The sequence below is a fragment of the Polypterus senegalus genome, chromosome 11 (assembly GCF_016835505.1).
Source record: "Polypterus senegalus isolate Bchr_013 chromosome 11, ASM1683550v1, whole genome shotgun sequence".
In the NCBI taxonomy this organism is placed as follows: domain Eukaryota; kingdom Metazoa; phylum Chordata; class Cladistia; order Polypteriformes; family Polypteridae; genus Polypterus; species Polypterus senegalus.
In genome coordinates this window covers 108062806-108078332 of record NC_053164.1, presented here as the reverse complement: position 1 = coordinate 108078332, position 15527 = coordinate 108062806, and the positions used below count along the sequence as shown (strand labels likewise).

Below are 15527 nucleotides of genomic sequence, written 5' to 3'. Positions count from 1 at the left end.
CTTCACTACTTCAGTGTATGCGGCGTCATCTTCTGACCTGACATCCTTTGACTTTCCAAAAATACCCAATTCTCAGTTTTTGCTTTTTGCAGTGGTATTGTACTGAAGAACAGCACTGCCACCTAGCGAGAAATGGAGGAAAACGTCAGAGCTGTTCATATGCTTAACATTCGTGAGGAACAGGAAAGGAGACATGCGAGATGTTGCCCCAAAAATGCCTTTGCCTTGTTCTTGTAAATTACACTGTCAGTTGTCAACTGCATTCTTTTTTGTATTTTAGTTTGCTTTTAAAAACCAGAGTACTCCAATTGCATGCTGTATTAATAACGTAACAGGTATAACCACGTACTTTGAAATCAGTACAAAGGAGGAAAAAAAAGCAAAACAAGATTAACCACATTTTAAAACATGTGCCACATTTCTGACCATTTGTGTGTTTTTTACTTCTAAATGTATATAAGATGTATGATATAAAATGTATATAAATAGAAATTTTCAAAATGAATAGTGATTAAGGCTTACTTAACAATTTTACCTAGCAGACTATTCAAGTACATAATTTTTTTTTTTTTTTTATAAAAGTTCTATACTTCAATTTTATGTGCATATTCATTCATCTTACTGATATAAGTTTTAATGTAGCAACACTTAATACCTAGCTTCTTAGTTTTCTTGTGAAGAGAAGGTGACTTTGCTGAGGCCAGAAATATTCATTCATTAGTCTGTCATGAAACCTGCTTATCTATTCCGGAGTCGCTGCCAAAATAGTGACAAGCCAAAAAGGGCAAATCAACACCAGGACCAGGAGACGAAGCAGAACCAACAAAGTAGAGGTCTTAGCCAAAAGAGCAGTGAGAACTGTTAAATACCAAGATGACTTCCAGAAGTCTGCCAAAAGAAGCATGGGAAGGGTCCTATCCCCCTAAGTTCGTTTTACCAAAGCTACTGCACAAATATGTGTTGAGACATTTCCAGTATTGTAGACAAGAACTTTAGCAAACTGGTATCCTATATACTAGCGGGCCAATGACAATGCAGTGTTTGGTTGCCACTTGATAGCAAAAGGCATTGTTACCATACACAAAAATGTAAAATGTTGACATCCATTAAAGACAAAATTGTGACAACATTAATAAACAACTGATCAAAGTTATTAATATTGTCAGATATTACAAATTAGTGGCAATTTGGGGAATAGAGGGGATCAGCATCATTACAGCAGGAAGCTAGTGTCTATCTTGGCATTCCTGGATGCAAGGGAGTACTTAGCAGTGCTGTGGGGTGGGCAGTTCATGATAACACACCAAACCAATTTAGAATTAGCAGTCAACAAAATGTGGGAGTATATCTGGGATACCTGAAGAAAAACCCACATAGATTCAAGAACAATACACCAATGCCACTCAGACCCCATCCTGGCCTGGGTAGTGATGTGGAAACACTGCCCGATGAGCCACCATGTTATTGTGATGTGCTGCACGTTGAGATGTAAGATTTTTTTTTTTTATATATAAACACATTCAATTTGCAGAGCCTTCAAGTATGTGATTCAAAGTGGAAAACCAGTTTATGTTCAAGGTGATCCGATAATTATCTTGCAACTCTACTAATCTAATAAAATTTTAATTATTAGTACTGTTTAAATCAAAGAAATTAAAATGTGATTTTGGGTTTGTTCTGATAAATAATTCAGTGTAGCTTGGCTTTACAAAGTTGTTAGCTTTCTGCTCCAAAATCTGTCAGAAGTAACTTGTTTGGAGAGAGTGCTACGTAACCTCTTGAGGCTCATAGCAGCCCCTTAACTGTTTCAGGGCTGATGTCGACTTTTGTCAAAAGGTGGAGTTGACGATGGTAATGAACTGCAAACTGTGACAGAATCAACCGTTAAATTTTAGTTGGACTCTCGTTGCTAGAAGGAAAGTTAGATTCCTTGGTTTGAAGGAGATTCCCTGCACTCTCGTGAGTAGCAAGGCGCACACAACGGCAAAAATGGCACTGACATCTGGTGAGAGATCAAAGCGAATGCGTACGGTGGACGATGTTTTGCCTATTATTATCTCTGAACTGGACTATGACTTGTCGGACTCAGTTTTTAATACAAGTGATTGAAAACGAATGTGAGGTTCCAGCTTCACCTGATCGATCTCCAGCTAGATGTGGTATTGACAATGTTCACAAGGGAGGACTGCCACTTAACAATGATAAGAGGTAGAAACCAGATTGTAATGCACTGCGACCGTGACACGAAGACAACCTGGCAGCAAGCCTGCCGCACATTCTTGGCAAATTGGCAGCCACAGCATGCAGCAACAGATGTTTAATGTTGATTTCTGAGTGAAACCATTGTTTTTGGGGAAAATATTGAGCCCTCAAAGACTTAAACCTTTAAAAGCCTGGAAGAAATATGATGTTCGTATAATCTGCTTACATACAGCAGTATTAAGAACATCATTGATTTGTTCCTTTTTATTTGTTTCTTTTCTTCACTAAAATGCACCTTCACAGCTTCCAAGGAGTAAATACTACAAAACTGTAAGTGAGCCGTAGTTATTGGGGCCATTGAGCAGCCAAAGCCAATCCTGTTCTTTAGATGTTCTTACATTTTCACAATAATGAATACAGTTTTTTATTTCTTCTACTAGTTTCGTAATACGCATTTTACCAGGGACTTTTAAAGTTATTTCAGTTAATGAGAATATAAAAAAAAAAAATTCAAATAAAACAGAAATCAAAAGTAAAATTTTCTTGTAATCAGTGTGTTTATAAAACAAATATTGCATTTAGGCATTACTTATATAAAACAATTCACTTTGAAAAAGAATGTTTGGTTTTTGGTTTAAACAAACCACTGAAATATAAGACGTATGCTTACATTGGGAAAATGTGTGCGACTTGTGCAAATAGTGGCGGATATGGTGTATCGGGCAGTCTGTTGACCATACCCCTGCTTGTATGCGTAGGAGTGGCTGCCTTACTTTAGCTCATACACGTGGTCAGACATGCTTAGTGTTGATTCACAATGACAACCTTACTATTTAGAGTCTTATTATTCTCCAACCAGCCTCCAGATAACCCCCCAAGTGGTTTGCATCATGCATTTATGAAAATATTTCATCTTCCGAGTTTAACAAGTCAAGAAAAAGTTTGTACTCCTTGACCTTTGGCACCAAAGCATAGTAATCTTTTGAGAGAAGAATTCATTGGCACGTTTAGAACCCCACAATTGCTTGGGGTCTTAGTTTGCACCTGCAGGTTGTATTGAAAGGGGCAAGATGTCAGTCTGTGATTTGCTCATTTTATGGCGTGTGTGCTATATTGGAAATTGTGTGCACTACTGGAAATATTGATCACTTTTTCTTGTGCTGAATGAACGCAGATGGTTTGTCAAGTATATCTATTCTTGTGCATTGCATTGACACCATGCTGATAAATGCTGGTTTCCTATAGCCATACGTTTGCATTCTGCTATTTGCAGCCATGAAAGTGGTTTGGCTCTCATGTCTTAGTATCTTTTTTGCTGCTGTCAGCTCTGTTTTCTTTTTCTGTGTAATTCCATGTATCTCATGACCTCTTCTTTTGAAGCTGCTGGATTTTACTTGAGAGGATTAAGTGCAAGTGGTGACTCACCAACACATTCAAATTGTATACTTGGGCTTGAAATGTTTTTAGAGACTAAGGCAGGGGTCTTGCTGGTCCACTCTGGCTTTTTCCATTATTGACTTTGCTATCTATACTTATTTCACAGGCAGATCATTTTTTGAGGGTTACATAGGCTTGTTGAAGTATGGACAAAAAAAAATCCCATTCTTTGGCCGAAGTCTAAGTTTCTAGTGAACTGTACTGAGGGCTATTAACTGAGTGGCACTTCTATCTGATGAAGGCTTCTTTCAGTCTTCGTATCACAACTGTAAGGTCTGTCGAGTTCAAAATCCCTTCTGTAGTTGTCTGTAGCAGTGGTTCTCAAACCTTTTTACAGTGTGGCTTTATTTAAATAAAACAACCAACCAACCTCTACTTCTTATTTTCTGTTACAAGCTTCTAATAGGAATTTGTTCGATTCTGTGAGCCCACAAACAAAGATTATGAATTTTCATATGCAAAGAAAGTATACAATTTTAACAGAAAAGGGGTCCCTACTCTCAATGAAAGACTGCACCTAACAGTGAAAACATAATAGAGATACATAATTCATTTTGGTCATGTATGGCTGAAAACTATAGCTGATGTGTAAAATGGCTGCCCCTCTGTGGTATGAGTGGTGCACCTTTTAGAGCGGAGTAATCCATCTTTCTCATATGACCACTATAGAAATGGGCAAGGTTTCTTTGGATCTTCAACATCTAAATATACACACTATTAGTCAAAAGTTATAGAACACCTCAGTATTTCCAGTTTTTCTTCAGATTTAATCAGTTGAAATGCAACATATGACCTAAAATGGTGAAAAGGTAAGAAGTAAGCTGCCAGAGATTTAAAATTAAAGTTTAGGTTAGCAAAGAGTGAAAAAAAGGAAATTTCAGAATAATACCAATAGACCTTCTTCAGGGAACAACTAATAGGTTACAACCTACCGATGTTCTGAAGCAATTAAAGTAAATTAAGCCTTGCAATTTGCACAGGTGTCCCAACTTCTGTTGATTCCTTAAAACCCCTCAGTCTGTTTTAAAGCAGAGTTGGAACAGACTGTGTTACTGCACCTTCTGAAGTACTACCTGGACAGTATTACTGTGATAATGGCAAGAAAACAGCAATTAACAAATGAAATAAGCAGAGCATTATTACACTTAGAAATGTAAGCCCCTCATTTAGAGAAATTGCAAAAAAAAAAAAAAAAAATTCAGTGTTAGTGAGTATGGTGTCCTACACAATCCAAAGACAATTGGAAACTGGAAGAAACTCTGATAGGAAGAGATCTGGCAGACCCAAAGTCACCACCCAATCAGAAGACATGTTTCTGAGGATCACCAGTTTGTGCGATAGGCACCTCACAGCACCACAACTTCGAGGACAGCTTAACCGTTGTCAACAAAAGCAAGTCTCAGTTTCTACTTTGTGCTGCAGGTCTGACAGGGTGAGTGCCAGTTAGAAAGTCAATCCTTAAAGGACAAAATAGGGCCTTGAAATACCGGCTGTGAACTACTGCAGACTGGGCAAAGTCTCCTCTTCACTGTAGAAACTGAGACTTGCTTTTACTGACCACTGTTAAGTTGTGCCTGAAGCTTAGCAGCTTCAGTGTCTACCACATTGGACTTGTTGCTGTTTTGAAGCTGTCTTTGGTCTATACATTTTTTAGGAACCTTGCAACCCCGACTTTAATTTTTTTGTTTTTCCTGTCCTTCCAGCCGGCTGACCTTATCATTGTACTTATCCTTAGAGAGTTTCAATATAATATTGTATACCGTATATGCTCCAATAAACGCTGAGTCTCTTATTGTCGCCGGTCTCTAATAAGCGCCGGGCTTCAGAGGGGATGCGGCCAAATAGTAGCCGGCCTCTAGCAGTAGCCAGGTCTTTGATATTTGCCAACTAGCGTACATTGTAAGCGTCTGTATCTTTGCATGTGTAATACATGTGCATGTCAGCACGTGGCATATATAAGAAATACGAATATACCGGTTTCTAAAACTGCTTCATTTTCGTGCCGGGTTGACCAAAATACGGACAAACCTGGAAGAGGAAGATGATAGTGAACTGGACAACAGCAAAATTATAATTGCGGATTCGGACGACGAATAGCACCGAAAGGTACAGAAAGACATTGCCATTTATCTTTAACAGTCTTATGCAGCTTGTGAAATTCAAATAAAGTAGCTGTTTGTAATATTAGCCAATATTTTTGTGTACCTAAATGTATCGACACATGTGAAAAAATATTGCGTTGTGTAATAATGGCCGGTCTCTAATAGCAGGCGGTCTCTATTAAGCACTGGGAGCCGAGGCTAGTTTTGCAAATAAACGCCGGGGGCCACTATTGGAGCATATACGGTATATGGACTCTATTTTTTATTAATTATATATCTGTGCTGTGTAAGCCTGTGTTGATTCATTTTGTGTTACTTATTCATTTTTATTCTTTCCTAGTTTAATTTTTTTTTCTTGTGACCATTTCTTTAGAAATTTTGTAAAGCAATTTACAGTTACATTCTGTGTTATAGTAATAAATGTTGGTGTCATTGTTCAATATATTTCATTCATGTATTGTGGCGTTTGCATGTGATTTCTGTCATATTAGGATTGGTATGTACACTTAAGTTATTCTATCAATCAATCGATTTATCTAACCATATATATCTGTAAATAAAAAATAGCAATATACAGCAATACCTAAGTAATGTGTCTATTTAGTCAGTTTAATAATTAATTGTGGTACTGTATCTCCATGTAGTTTGAGTAGATTTAAAATCTATATACAAACTGGCTGAATTTTTTTTTTTTTTTGTAAGCTTGACACACAGTTTTCCTGTGTTCTGCAATTTTATTTATTCTTTTCTTTTCCTGCCCTTTCAGTTACATCGGTAAGCCCATATAGTACTGTGGGGCAATTCTGATCTATCATCCCATATATTTAATCTGTGTTATGACTGAAAATATTGGATCAAATTTATATAAATAGGTCCTAGAGGACTGAAAATAAATAAATGGGAACCTGCATCCAACATTAAAATGGAATCATTTCAATATCAAATCATACTATGTTAAAATCAATACTAAAGGAAACATTCTCAAATGAAAAATGGTGCTGACATGAAATGTAAAAGGATTATCAGTGATGATCATTTTAGTGGAGGTTAACCACTGACGTCTGCGTATTTTTTCTTTTTCTTTGTAGGGCAGCAAGTTTTGGGTTTAGTCGAAAATCAAAGCGACTGGTACTTAGGCAACTTGTGGAAAAACCATCGCCCATGGCCAGCGTTGGGTAGGGGCTTCAATACAGGTAAGTAGACACAGTAACAATTATGAAGCAGTCCATGACTTGAAACATAAAGGTCAAAAGATTCACATCTTCCAAAATGTCTTAACCAACGAGCTTTGATGTGCTACTTGTGTAAGTTTATACTGCAGCCCACCGTACTACTTCCATTTAGGACCGTTTGCAATACTTTATTTTTACATAATCTGTCATCCATTTTGATGACTAGCCCTGAAGGAACAATTTTAACACAATTCTTATAGAATATGGTAGGCAAACGTATGTAACATTTAATGCCACGTACATCATTGCTCTTCAATTTCTTTCACTGTCTATGTAGAGTTTGCTTGTTCTCCCCATGATAAATTGATGATTTCTACACGTGCTCCAGTTTCCTCCCACATCTTTAAGACATGCATTTTAGGTTGGTTTGTTATTCTAAATTGAACTTCATGGCCGGTTAAGTCTTGCTGTGCTGCCAGAAAAGCATCTACACCCTGGGTAACTCTAGAATAGAGAATGTGTGTTTAAAAAATGGAAATACATATCCTGTATATAGCAATTTGTTAGTGGAGAGGAACAGATTAGAAGTCCTTTGTGTGTGTTTAACATTTGTTGCAGTAATTTCTGACATTAGTTGTTGATGTCTAAGCAAAATTCGTAAATCATATGAAAGAATGTTTATTAAACTACTTGCATGTCACACTTGAAAATAAGTGGCTAGTAAACCTGAGAGTGTGACTGTCTTACTTTTATAGGGTATCATTTTGCTAGTCCGTGGCTAGACTGATTACAAAACGAATGTAATACCAAGCAACGTGTCTTATAGAATGTCAATGAAAAACACATTTAAACTAAAAGAAAAAGTTGCTTCTGTGACCCAAAAAATCAAGAGGTTTTGATGATGTGCGTAGGTGTGTAGGCATTTTAAGAGTTAATTTGAAAAACGACCAAGCGTTTTTCAATATTCTGTATTCTTGTCCAATCGTCAAACAACACACAACGCAGAAGAAAAGTAGCTTAAAACTTAAAGAAAAGAAACTGAAGAGAAAAAAAGCACTGGCAGGTATCGTACACCTTCAGCGACAGACAGTTTAATTTGGATTATCCTGAGCTGTCTGCACCCCTCAGAAACAGCCATCCAGAGTTGATAGCATCTAGGCAAATCAATGTTCTCTTTTAAAGCTTGACATATGTCCTTGACAAGAGAAAGAAAAACACACTGTCTTGTGGCAGCTACTGTAGCCTACAACGGAAATGGAAAACATTCCCTTAAGTTTTTTTTGGCACAAGGCCTCTCACACCATCATTCTCCTTTTGATATTTGCTGTTTAAAAATTGTCAGCTATACTGCCAAGCTCGCCCTGATATCTGTCATGGCTGTGTTTTTTTATTATTACTATATTTTTTTTTCCCCTTTTTTTAAAAATCGACTAATGTCATTTTATACTCTTGCATGCCCTTGGTGAAAATTGCTTAAAAGTATTATATAAAACAATAATTAATGAATGGATGTTATGTTGTCCCTGTAAACTTTACACAATACAGTGACTTCATAAAGTATTCAGACACCTATTTTGAAGCCTTGTGCTAACGGCACTTAAATTAATTTATTTTCTCATCAGACAACACAGAATGACAATGAAATGTTTGAAAAATATTTAAAAATAAAAAAAAACGGAAATATCATATTGTCACAACTATTCAGACCCCTTACTCAGTACTTTGTTGAAGCACCTTTGGCAGCAATTACAGCCCTGGAGTCTTCTTGGGTATGATACAAGAAGCTTTGCACACCTCAAATTTGGGAATCTTCTCTGCAGATCCTGTCAAGCTCTGTCAGGTTGTATGGAGACTATCAGTGGACTCCTATTTTCAGGCCTGTCCACAGATACTCGATTGCATTCAAGTTTGGGCTTCAGCTGGGCAACTTGTAGACATTGGCAGAGTTGTCCCTAAGACCCTACTGTGTTGTGTTTGTTTTGTTGAAATGTGAACCTTTGGCTCAGTCTGAGGTGCAGGGCAGTCTGGAGCAGGTGTTCAGTAAGGATACATCCATATACTCTGCCGCTGAAAAACAATCCTAACAGCATGATGCTGCCACCACCATGCTTCACTGTTGAAATGGTATTACACAGGTGATGAGCAGTGTGTAGTTTCCTTCAGACATGACGATAATCTTGCTTCCATCATCAGATCAGAGAATGTCGCTTCTCAGTCTGAGAGTCAATGTATATTTTACTGAGGAGAGGCTTTTATTTGGCCTTTCTTCATAAAGCAAAGATCGGTGAAGTGTTGCAGTGATGGTTGTTCCTCTGGATGTTTCTCCCATCTCTACACAGGTTTTCTGGAGCTCAGCCAGAAGGGTGGGTTCTTGGTCACCTATCTTACCATAGATTTCAGATCTGTGCCTTGACACAGTCCAGCTCCATGGCAATTCCTTTGACCTCTTGGCTTGGTTTTTGCTCCGATACACATTGTCAGCTGTGGGACCAGTGCCTTTCCCAATCATGTCCAGTCAATTAAATTGGCCATAGATGGACTCAAAACAAGGTGTAAGAACATCTCAATGATGATCAATAGAATGGGCTGCCCCTGAGACACATTTCAAGTGTTATAGCAAAAGGGCCTGACTGTCTGAGTCAATGTTTCTTTTTTTATTTCTGTTCATTTGCAAAACATTTTTAAAATCTCATTTCTCTTTGTCATTTTCAGGTAATGAATGTTGCTTGCTAAGGGAAAAAAACAACTTGAAAAGATTTTAGCATAAGGCAGTAACATGATAAATTGTGGAAAAACTGAGACAGTCTTAATACTTTCTGAAGATACTGTAAACTGCGCTATAATCATTACTTAATGAGTTTTTAGTAAATTGTTATTTTTGAAATTCTATTCATATTGTATGCCTCCCTCACACCTGGTATTTGTTCCTGCCTTTTCTTAGCATTGGGCTTGATTGCCACCTCACTACCTGCTTTTGTTGCATTTTGCTGCTGGCTCCTCCTACCTGTGTCTGTTGCTCTGCAACTTAATTATGCCTCAGCCAGAGGGTGGGAGGGGCCTCTCCAAATAAAACAAAGAGTCTAACTCAAGGTTGGCAGTGCCCAGTAGCCTTTCTGAAAACTTTTCAGGGTTTCATTTGAGTTAAGGTGTTCTGCTTGGTTTGGGGCTCAGCGTTTGTTAAGTGTGTTTGATATGTGTGCTTGCTGCCTTGTGCTATGACCTTGGCCTGTTTCTTGGTTTGCCTTCTAGATTCCAGAGATTATTAAACACTTCATTTTTACCTGTGTTGCCATGGTTTCTGTTCTGCCTGCACTCCTACAGTACCAAGGTTCCAGCTGCCAGCCTTACTTTACAAGGTGGTGCGCCATCTTACAGTCCTGTGCTTCAGCCTTTCTTTCCAGAGGACCAGTGCAATCCATCTCTGTGGGTGGGCCTAGTCAGCTTGCCCCAGTACCTACTGCCCAGTTTGGATTAAATGGATTGGAAAAAGGACGGATATTCCAGTTTCATGCTGCATTAGAGTGAGAGCGACCTTTCTCACTTTACTGCAGCAAATGTTTAAGAATAAATTAAACATTCCATTTTAAATGTACAACCTGTATAAAAAACACAAACTAAGTAACTTTAATATAAAGGGAAATTTCAACATGTCAAATAAATTAATCAAATGCATTTTCTTAATTTTTTATTGTTGAGTTCAGATAACAGACAGTTTTAGTAATCTCTTATTCATCAATATTTCATACAATAAAGCTCTGTCATATTGGAAAAGGTAATCTAAAGTTATTACCAGTCCATCAAGCTGAATGGATAATGCATTGAGAGAACTGAAACCACTGATCTACTTTGAGGCCATATTTCAGAATGAGCAGTAAAGATCTAATTTGGCATTAGTGGAAATTTTGAAAGCAACTTTTTTATCATTAAGCAGACAGATGAATCATTGGCATCAGGATTAGGTTGCAGTGTTCAGCTCTCTAGAACTGCTTTTCCATCTTCTTCTTACTCCTCTGTCTTTACAAGCAAACTGTATTATAGCAGAAGGTCCCCAACACACTGATTCTGTTTGCTAGCTGCTGTTTCATTCATTTTATATAGCAAAATTCACAGCAAGCTGCAAGTAAAATGTTATTTTAAAATAAGACTCTGGTGCAACTCAGCAAAAGGTACTAGGATTGGAATATGTTAGAAGACAAAAAGACCCCTTGGCAGTTAAACCTTAGCACTCAGGGGCAGCAGCTCTCCCTCAATTGCATCGACTAAGACTTTCTGACAGGGAGACAACTGTGCTTTTAGAAATCAGAGTTTCTGATTATTATACTTATTTTTTTTTACACTGAGCTCCAGTCCAAACCAGTGAGCCTCAGAGGTCACAGACAGATAAGGCCAAGAGGATGACTGTACTGGCAAACAGCATAATCTCCAAACTTGAACACAGAGAGGGTATCATATCAGTAAAAGTCAAGATACCAAATTTTTTGGCCAAGTCCTATGCCCATTTTATAGATATTTAGCTTAGCACAAGGTATCCATCCATCCATGTTCCAACCTGTTGAATCTGAACACAGGGTCACGGGGGTCTGCTGGAGCCAATCCCAGCCAACACAGGGCGCAAGGCAGGAACCAATCCCGGGCAGGGCGCCCAACCCACTGCAGGACACACACACCCACACACCAAGCACACATTAGGAACAATTTAGAATCGCCAGTCCACCTAACCTGCATGTCTTTGGACTGTGGGAGGAAACCGGAGTACCTGGAGGAAACCCATGCACAAGGTATACAAACTCAATTTTTGCACTGCAAATATAGGGAACAAATAGCATATAGAAGCAGCCCTGAGACCTGGTAAGCTTGCAGCAACCCCCAAAAGATACTACACACACAGTGTTAGAGAATCTCCTAAGACCCCCTCAAATTTTTATTTTGCAGGAGTACAGATATTCCCCTGTTCCACCACTGGGGTGATATGTATATCATTCCTCCATAACCTGGAGATCAGCTGTTGCTCATCCTCTCCATTCCACTACCTCTGCCTTGGCTTTCTGAGGAACTCTTGATCATTTCAACTCACAAAAAGTTTCCCAACTTCAGCACAATGCTGAAGATGTGCATTTAGTTTTCTGGCTAGGGATTAGCCTCAGTAAAATATCTGCCAACTACAAACTTGAGTTGTCTTATATTACTTCTCTGTCCCAAGATATGAAATGTATATGGGCTTGAAATTTTATGTAATTATATTAAGCAAGCGACGAGATTAATGATTTCAATTCTTATTTATTCTTGTTAATTCTGGCAAAATCTTTAACCATCTCAGGACCCAACATCCATTAAGCTTTCACTGTAAAGACTTAGTGAAATACCAAATTGCCAAAATTTGTTTGGCTGGAGAGGTGCTTCATGGAATATACACATAAAAGTGTCTTATTTATCCGCTTTTAGAGTGGAATAAGGTACAGTATCTTAAAAGCCTCTAGATATAATTCTAAGAATTTGTAGGTCACACTTTTGTTTAGGTATTCATTTTAAGCCAGCAATAAACATTCTAGAAACATTTTTTCACTATTCCAATAACAATCATAAATTATCATTTTTAAAATATGTTAGTATCATTTTATGCCATGTTTAAAGGCTTATAATGTGTTATACAGGGTGGCGCAGGGAAACCCAGGGTGACCCTGGGGTGCCAGCAGTTGTTTGCTACCAATGCAACCTCATTTAGAACCCCTTGCCATTAGTTATAATGGAGCAGTGGTGTGCAATGAGTGTTTGCTGTGAAAGCCTTTTATGAGAATTGTGACCGTGTGACTGCTGCGCAGAGGAAATTTCAGCATCATTACCAGTTGGGACATCATGATCGTGTCCCATCTGCTCATGCGATTACAACATGGGTGCGTAATTTCGAAGAAAAAAGTTCAGCCTTAAAAAAGGAAGTCCCCAGGTGGTGTTCAAATGAATGAATATTAAGGCTGTTTGAGCTGCCATCATGAGGAGCCCTTGCTGCTCCGTTCAACAACATACATCACTGCTACAGTTGGGGTGATGAAGCGTGCAAAGAATACTGCAAGAGTTGAAGTTCCACCCCAACAAAATTAGATTGTGCAGGAACTCAAACCCAATGACCACGTGTTACATCAACAGTTTTGGAACAATTGTTGGCTAAAGTAAATGAGGACTCCAATTTCATTAACAATTTGTGGATGTTGGATGAAGCCCATTTTCACCTTAAAGGAAATGTTAACAAACAGAATTTCTGTTACTGGGCATAGGAAAATCCTTTTGAGCTTAACCAGCGTCCATTACACAGCACCAAGGTTACAGTATGGTGTGCTGTGTCATAGGTCCTTACTTTTTTGAAGATGAGGAGGACATTGCAACCATAGTTACATCCGATCAGTATGTTGCTATACTTGAAACATTTTTTGTGTGGTGGTTGTAAAAGTTTACACATCTGAATATTGAAAACGTGGTTGGTCATTATGCAGTAATTTGTTCTTGGTCATCCAATTTGATTGCAAACTCCTCCCATCTGATGATACTAAGGCTCCCATTATCTCAGGTGGCTTTTATGTGGATAATAAAGCAGTGGACCCAAATTCCGCAGCAGCATACAGAGAAGAGAAACAGACTAGAGGAGGTTATTAACAGTTTAAAAATATTGTGACAGTTATATCTCTGGACAAATGACTAACAAACAGAGATGTAGAATGCACAGCTAACCAGCAGCTCTAGTCAGGGTGTGCTAGACTAAAGTAGTAAGTCTTCGGCCTGGATTTAAAAGCTGAAACTGAAGGGCATCATTTATAGCAGCAGGCACATCACTCCATAGCTTCAGGGTCCAGGAAACAAAAGTTTGATTCCCAATTGTTAGTTTATTAATTCTTGAAATCATAAGTAGGCCGGCATACTGAGGTCTCAATGTGGGCATTGGTTTGTAAGTAGTGATAAGCTTGGACAGTTAATGCTATTAATATTTTAAAAGGAGGATTTTTAAATCATCCCTAAGCTTAACTGGGAGTTAGTATAAGGACTTGATAAGAGGAGTTATGTGGTCATACTTTCTGGTTCTTGTAAAGAGTATAGCAGAGGCATTTTGAATTAACTGAAAACTGCATAAAGAAAGATTTGAACAGCCAGTGAATAACACATTGCAATAGTCTATCCCACTAGAAATAAATGTTTATAATTAGAAAACATCTTCATTTTTTAACATTTTTAAGATGGAAAAAACATGCTTCAGACAGTTTAATAATATGTATGTTACAAAACATGCAAATGTAAGAGGCAGCTCCTTAACTGCATGCTGATTCGGTAAACCTTATGATTCCAACAGAGTTAAAAAGTGACAAAATATTGGCATCATAGGACATGAGGTTCGAACAAACAATAGCTGAAGCACTAGCCCATCTCAGGGCACAATCACAGTCAAAACCCCTTTGTATATTTTCCTATGACCCTAACATGCATAAGTTTGGGATGTTAAAGGAAAACTGGACTATTTGGAGAAAACCCCCAACCCTTTAAACTCAGATAGAATATACACTCCCATACACTAGTTTTCAACATACATGTGAGGTGTTTGTAGTACTAGGGCGTTGTACAGTGATAGCGTTTATGAATGTAGAGAAAATCCAAGCAAAATGACACCTTTTATTGGCTAACTAAAAAGATTACAATATGCAAGCTTTCCAGGCAACTCAGGCCCCTTCTTCAGGCAAGATGTAATACAGAAACTGAAGTTCCCTGTGTTTATATACACATACTAAGACAAGAAACAACATTGGTAAATCTTTAAATGAAAAATCTTAAATGTAAAAAATTAATAGATTCATTCAGGCTAAGATTAATTTAACAAGAGAGAGAAGAACAATGTATGGTCAAGATCTTTGGATAAGATAACTGTCCAACAAAGTCCTTTGAAGTTTGTGATGAGTTTTTCAAAACAATATGGGTCTGTAGACAGGTTGTCTGTGTCAGTCTGAGAGATGCAAACAGTCCTCATACCTGGCTATAAAACTCTTGTCTCTGTTCAAGCCATGCTGTAATGTATTAAATTTTAACATGAGCTTAACTTCCCATTCTTTTCTCTCTTGCTGTGTTTTGAAGTTGCCCATAAGCACTGTGACTTTAACGTCCCTCTCACAGTGTCCATGGCTGTTGAAGTGGGCCACTACAGGAACATCTGTGTTGCCATGTTTAATGTGGAATCTGTGTAAATTCATTCTCTGGCGGAGTGTTTGTCCAGTTTCTCCCACATAGAGTGCAGTGTTGGGACATTTCATGCAGAGAATTAGGTAGACAACATTGGATGATCTGCAGGAAAACGATCCTTTTATGTGATGTCCAAGTCAGTACTGTGGTATAACTATACGGTATGTATTGTAGATGTGGGCACACGTTTTACATCTTTTCTTTAGGCAGGGAGATGTGCCATTATCTGTCGGGTTCATTTAGGGAGCTTCGGACAATCAGTTGCTGAAGGTTTGGTGGTTGTCTGTATGCCAGGAGGGGAGGTTCAGGAAATACATTTTTCAGTGTTTGGTCGTTGTTTAGCATTGGCTGAAGTTCTTTTATAATTTTGTGTTTCAAGATGTGGGTTGTAGGTGACAACAAG

General features: G+C 38.1%; 1 protein-coding gene across 1 annotated transcript in view; it reads left to right on the top strand.

Annotated features, from left to right (window-relative positions):
• Positions 1 to 15527, top strand: part of large1 (LARGE xylosyl- and glucuronyltransferase 1) — a 481706-nt gene that overhangs the window by 415889 nt on the left and 50290 nt on the right. The window contains exon 7 of the mRNA XM_039769462.1: positions 6830 to 6934. Within this exon, the coding sequence (XP_039625396.1) occupies positions 6830 to 6934 (105 nt within the window). The remainder of the gene's footprint in view (positions 1 to 6829; positions 6935 to 15527) is intronic.